This window comes from Phalangium opilio, unplaced genomic scaffold (assembly GCF_054372755.1).
Source record: "Phalangium opilio isolate 3A_F unplaced genomic scaffold, DU_Popi_V2 ptg000009l_1, whole genome shotgun sequence".
NCBI classification, from domain to species: Eukaryota; Metazoa; Arthropoda; class Arachnida; order Opiliones; family Phalangiidae; genus Phalangium; species Phalangium opilio.
Window position 1 is genome coordinate 1,006,507 of NW_028324146.1, and position 6,595 is coordinate 1,013,101.

The window sequence follows — 6,595 nt, forward strand, 5'->3', positions numbered from 1 at the left end:
ATTCTCACGCATTCTGTAAAAACATAATCGATCAAATTAGATTCGATAAGTCCGCACTGCGTTCGATCACCGAATATTCGATCAAAGGGATTTATATATTGTTTTGAAAATGCTATATTGAAAATTAAAATATATGTAGACTTTGAGCACTTGAGAGAAACATTACGACCAAAGCTTTTATTGTGAACAATTTTCAATTATATTTTTAAGGTAAAAACAGTAAATTGAAAAAAATAGGAGTATTGTATTATTAGTAAAACTGTTAATTGAAAAATTAGGAACTTAAACAAGGACTTAAATATTTAAATGGTAACAGAAAGTAAATTTTTAACTTTTTTCAATTATATTTTTCACGCTGATTGAAATCATATTGAGTTATGTTAAATTATATTATATTTACGTCAAACAAATCATCGAAAATTGCAGAAATTATTCTACATGTCTAACATTGATTCAAAGTTTCAATAACAGATCTTGTTTGAACTAAGCTACTATTACGAACATTTTTAAAAAATTATTTTACCATTGTTATGTACATTTTGTGTTAATATTATTAAGCTCTTGAACATTTAGAAAGTCTTTTAAGAAAGTTCTCAAGATCAGTAGTACCAGGATCCAGGAATGTATGGAGGGGTTGGAATGGCTAAGGTCAAATCCTAATCGGCGTGAAATGATCTTGGAAACAACTGGCGTGGCTTAATTTACGCTAGTGACGTCTTAGCCTGACGTAAAAATCGTATTTACCACTTAAATTATTTTCATTCATTCATTGGCTGCAAAAAAAACTTGTTTGCTATAATTTTAAAGATAGCTATTTTAAAGATAGCGTGGCCAATATTCAGGAGAGGATTCATTAAAATCCCGAACCTTTCACTACCATTTCGACATTTCAAAATTTTCCAAAGTTCTTTAGTCTCGTTTTGGTTAAGTGTCAACCGATCCATTGGTTGATTAGAAGCTGCGCAATTTTCCCTTTTCATTATTTTGAAGTTTAAACACTTTAATCCCGCATTAACATTTTAACTATATGCAATTATCTCGAAAAGAAATGCAAATCATAACAGATCCAAGCCACCTTTAAACTACAATATTTTTTAGGGTCAAGTCGTTTTCTCTTATTATTCTGAATAAACGTACTAAAAACTTACACTTAGGAAATTTGAAAAAAAAATAAACACGTATTTTGAAACTTAAATGTAACTGGGAAAAATGTCTCTATCTGCTTAACTAATACCAAAAGTAGATGAGAGGAAAAGTATGAAAATGGCCAAAAGTCGTGAGTCATCAGAGTTTCGCCGTAGTTGACCGTTTTATTGGCGTAGCTATACTGGGCTTGTTCACTCTCTTAAAATAGGTCTTGTGTTAATTCGCGGTTACGCGGTTACCGTCGTCTGCTATTGTGTATGCTAGAACTTCCTCGATTTGTGTTTGTAGTCAGGACAGAGTAGCTGGTAATGTTTTAAAAGGTATTTGAAGGTATAATTTGGATTTAAGTAAGGTTATCGAAGCAATAAAAGAGCACATAAAACTAGATACGTTTAAAACAAATCTCGGTAATTTAGCTATAGCGCGAGCAGCTTACGTCGTGATGCGCGTGATCGAGTGGGCTATGGTTAAACCAAGGAGCATAAATGTCTGAACTACTTTCAGTCGCGAGTTTGCAAGTCCATCAGTCACTAGTAAACTTAATAGTTATTGGCGAAACTTTGATGTCCGCGTTTTTTAACACAGACTCTATGGCCATTGTCATATTTTCCCTCTCATCCACATTTGCTAATACCAATTGAGAAGCCAGTTTTTCAATTCATATTTTGGGGCCAAAATCAACAGTGTAATCGAAAACATATATATTGCGGATTATTAAGTACTCTAATTAATCAAGAAAAACTGGCACGTGAAGAGTAATACTTTTTAAAGTGCTCAACTCATTTTTTAATGAATTAAATTTAATTTCTTGAGTCCCGATAAAACCTCAAAAATGGCGACCGCAGCTGCGACTGAATTTCCGCAGAAATATGTGGTAAAAACTGCAGAGAGAAACCAAAGGGACATCGGAGTCGTGTCTTGCAGTTGTTTGCTGTCCGTCAAAAACATTTTCCGGAACTTAAAGGCGTCAGACGTTTGTTTAGGTGTTCCTTGTCTAGTTTCCCAAAACCTTTGAGTTCTGAATGAAATATTGAAAATAATAATAATTTAGGGCGTGATCGAGTGGGTAATGGTCGAACGTAAGGAGAAACTCGGTATATGGATAACGTAATTGACAGTACTTACAAATAGTTGAAGTTTTCGAGAATGTCACTAGGGAGTTGTTTGTTTATCAAATAATGATTGTATCTTGGTTCGTAGGATTCTTTTCCAATATAAATTTTTCTATTTGTTTCGTTCAAGGTGGATTGAATGAAAGGGGCTATGAATAATAAAATAGTTGCCTCATCTTGAAAAAGAGCGGAGGTGCCACGAGGGAAAACCTCGTTGAATATAAAAGGCTGGATTGTATCGTTGAAAATAATTCCGTTTTCAGCAATCTTCTTCCGAAGTTTGGCGCTAGATGACGAGTTTCTCTTCATGGAAAAAAATACATAAAATTTCAATCTACATGAATATCAAACTCACCCCAAGACCCAAAAATAACAAAAATATTTCAGAACGGCAACCTAAATTAATACATTTTAAATTGACAGTTTGGCTGGACACTATTCCATCATCAGATTAGTCTGTCATCCATTCCACATAGACGCCAATCTACAGTTATTAGCTTTACTACCATCAACTTGTCTTTGTCTATCCAAGGAATACTATATCAGGCCCACACCACACACCATTGGTGTGAGCCCGATATAGTACTCCTTGGTCTATCCCACCAAGGATGATGGGGGGGGGGAGAGTGCGAAATCTGAGAGAAATCGGTCTGAGTGCTAACTGTGGTACAGCTACGGTTGGGTGGGACGCCAAAAAAGGTGGAGGAATAGTCGGACTCGATTGGTAATTGTTCAAGAAAGGCTACAGACGAACCAATTACAATTGAGTCCGGTTATTCCTCTCCCATTTTTAGCGTCCCACCCAACCAGAGCCGTTGATAGATTGAAGTACTATGATGGTCACTAGGGGAGTTAAAGGTGTGATCGCAATCGGGTTATGGCTTCGGAGCTTAAATTATCACTGAGCACATTCAGTTTTAACGCGGCTAGAGATGAATTGACTTTGACATCGTCAACAGCCATTCTTGGAAACTAGGCCGTTCAGTAACGCTCAACGGAGGCTCCGTTGAATGCGCATTCGCCACTGAACGATTTTCGGAACTTCCGGTTTGACGTCACGATTGTAAGCGAAGAGGCATCGAAGTCATCGGCTGTAAGAGCCGATTACTCCATTGAGCAACGTAATTTGTGACGTATCAGCAATGGCGGAAACTTATCTCCCTGAAGAATTTCGAGAAGTTAATTTGACGGATAATTTCGGAAATGTTTATAAAATCGGTGTAGCAGCGACTGAATGCGAAAGAATAATGTCTGATAGTATTTTATGAAATTTTTTCGATTATATCTACGAAGCTTAAAAACTTATTGGGTGTTATAGCTTAAGCCTTGGCTAAGTTACTTCATGGTCAGAGTTTTCTCTTATTTCGGTTAGCAGGCCCTCGCATATCCATTTCCATGAACAGTAAGCAGGCGACACAACGCAAAGTTTGCAAAAAACCATTCAGTAGCCTAATACGCCACATGACGTCACGTTGATCAATGGAGCTCAACGCGTTTGGTCTCCGTTGAGCGTTACTGAACGCACCTTAACAATATGGTTGAGATATAAAGGGTTGGGTAGTGTTTACACAGCAACCTACTTGAGATTATAGCTTTGAATTATTCATTAATGTTAACTTTTCCGGTTGTTTTTCAATAAAGAGCAATAATTGCCTATTTAGGTAAATAAGTTTGTATGTATAGTTTTCGTCTAGAGAGGTAACATTTTGGTTTTCCAACTTGTTAGGATCTAATATTTCCAATACTTTCTCAATTGACAAATTTGGAAGCCCCAAATGGTTGGGTTAGTTTAGGTTACAAAGACGTGCCCACCTATCTATCTATCCAAATTGCAGAAGTATACCACGACTAATATAAGAAGCAAGATGAGACTAGAAGTAAAGAGCTCTAGCATTGGTAATAGATCCTGGCACTAGTGAACAAATTTGAGGATTTAACATCGCTTCCATCGCGCCTACACTAAGGGAAAAAAATTGCTGAGTTCCAAAAACATTTCCAACCCCCGTCCCCTCAACCTAAAGCCGCGGAACACGGACGAAGCGGGTGCTTGAATCTAGTTCGGCCGTCTACCGCCGCGAGCGTCTCTCGTTTTGGAGGGAAAATTTAGAAGTCGCTACCAGAGGGCCAACCGTTGGTGTCTTATCAAGAATATTCACTTTCGCCAAGTGAAGAATTTGGTTACCTCGATACTTCTTACTTATCCTACTTCTGCCACGACGAATATCAAAAAGGAGATTGTTACCTTGAGCGACGAGTGTATAGGAAAATTTTTCCGTATCATTAAAGTAATGTCTTTTCGACCACAAATATCGTCAATGGTATTAATGTATCTCGAATGTGTTAAGAGCAGTTCTGATTTCAAAGCACCGGAAAAGCATCTGGTCAAGACGATGGAACCCAGTAACCATCCGTACAGCATGAGTCTCGATGATCTCAAATTGAAGTTCTCGAAACCGTTTTCTAGGAAATCCGATAAATATTGCCAAAGATACTGGTTGAAATTAGACTTGAAGCCGGAAGTTGATCCTGAAAATCATCGCGTTCAATTTGAATTAGCCATATTTGTGACTCAACAGGGTAGGCCCTTGTAGGTAAGACCTGACTCCGTGGTCCGTAATGTGGGCCTTTTAGGCTTATCTCTCTTTTGAATAACTTAAAGCCGACTTCCAGCAGCGAAAAGGGTTCTAGCGAACTGAAAACCGAGTATCGAGACTAACAATGGAGTGACCGTGCCGATTTTCGAAGCCCCGCTTTGTCAAAAGTTGGAAGGGTTCTCGCTAACTGAAAGCCGTGCAATGTGGTTCTAGCGAACTGAAGATGAACAATGGAAATCCTTTTAAATTCATTTCCTCTCGAATTTTTGCTTTCCTCTGAAGGGAATTCTCTATTGTGTATCTTCAGTTCGCTAGAACCACATTGCACGGCTTTCAGTTCGAAAATCAGCACGGTCGCTCCATTGTCAGGGCTCGTTTTCATAGGCGCGAGTTGCATGAAAAATTCGAGCAAAAGCGGAAACGTTCGAAAAAAGTACGTTACCGCGCGTATTCAAGCTCGCGAAGCGTGAGCGTTTTCGAATTTTCTAGCTTCTATGAAAACGAGCCTTTTGTCTCGATGCTCGGTTTTCAGTTCGCTAGAACTCTTTTCTATGGAAGTCGGCCTTTAAAAAAATGAATTCACGTTTCGGAATACTATTAAATTAACAAGTAACTATTCAATGATGAACTTGGAAAGTTTCATTAATAACAATTAAGTCTAACTATTATATTTTAATTTAAATAATTTCAGAAGTATATCAAAATAGTTTTAGTATCGAAAGTCGGATTAAAGGGAAGGAGGGTGAAAAGTAAAATCAAGTGATTTCTAATCGGTTATTCTACTAAAATTATATGACCAATCTGCATACCGAAACATCCTGGAAATATCTTCGAGTGATTTAAAAATTCAATCTAGTTCGAGATTTCACGGATAGTTTGAAATTTGCACCTTCGACCAATCGCGTAACAAAAGTCCCGCGACATTCAAGGTGATTTGGCTACATTTTGTGACGTGTATTTAATGTGAACTGGTTACATTTGTGACAAGTAAAAATTTCGGCATTTTAAATTTAAAAAGTCGGCTGTTTGTGTTTCGATTTTAAAAGAGGCGTTTCTACCTTTCCGGAATCTGTCATTTCGGACGAATGAATTGGGTCGCAAGTACGTAGACAAAGATGATACCGTAGACATAACAAGTAGCGCCGTCGTGATCAGGCACCACGTGGGCGCGTCCAAACCATTCACGGATAAACGTGTTTCGTGATCACTCAATGGGTTGACGCACGTCATAATGCGGTAAATAGCGATCGTCGTAGGTGGAGAAACGTGATATTTGAAAACATTTTGTGGTAATAATGTGTTACCACCTAAATACATATCTACCTGCGTGTAAAAATTGGAAAATGAAATGTAATTAATACCAAAATAATATAATACCAGAAGTGGGATGAGACCAGAAGTATTGAGGTAACCAAATTCTTCACTCGGCGAAAGTGAATATTCTTGATAACAAACCAACGGTTGGCCCTCTGGTAGCTGTTTCTGAATTTCCCCTCCAAAAAGGTGAGACGCTCGCGACGGTAGACGGCCGAACTAGATTCAAGCACCCGCGTCCGTGTTCCGCGGCTTAAGGCTAAGGGGAAGGGGGTAGGATAGTTTTTTGGAACTCGACCAATTTATTTCTCTCTAGTGTAGGCGCGATGGAAGCGGCATAAAATCCACAAATTTGTTCACTAGTGCCAGGATCTACTACCAATGCTAGAGCTCTTTACTTCTAGTGTCATCTTACTTTTGATAATACTT

The 6,595-nt window shown here is 38.1% G+C and overlaps 1 protein-coding gene across 1 annotated transcript; it reads right to left on the reverse strand.

The window, feature by feature from the left end:
• Positions 1 to 1,932: 1,932 nt before the first annotated feature.
• On the reverse strand, positions 1,933 to 6,362 carry LOC149713007 (uncharacterized). Its single transcript, XM_089849349.1, has 4 exons — positions 5,911 to 6,362; positions 4,501 to 4,784; positions 2,272 to 2,561; positions 1,933 to 2,164 (listed from the first exon to the last, which is right to left on the reverse strand). The coding sequence occupies exons 1-4, from the start codon at positions 6,167 to 6,169 to the stop codon at positions 1,933 to 1,935; spliced, it is 1,065 nt and encodes a 354-aa protein (XP_089705475.1). The 5' UTR covers positions 6,170 to 6,362.
• Positions 6,363 to 6,595: the final 233 nt, after the last annotated feature.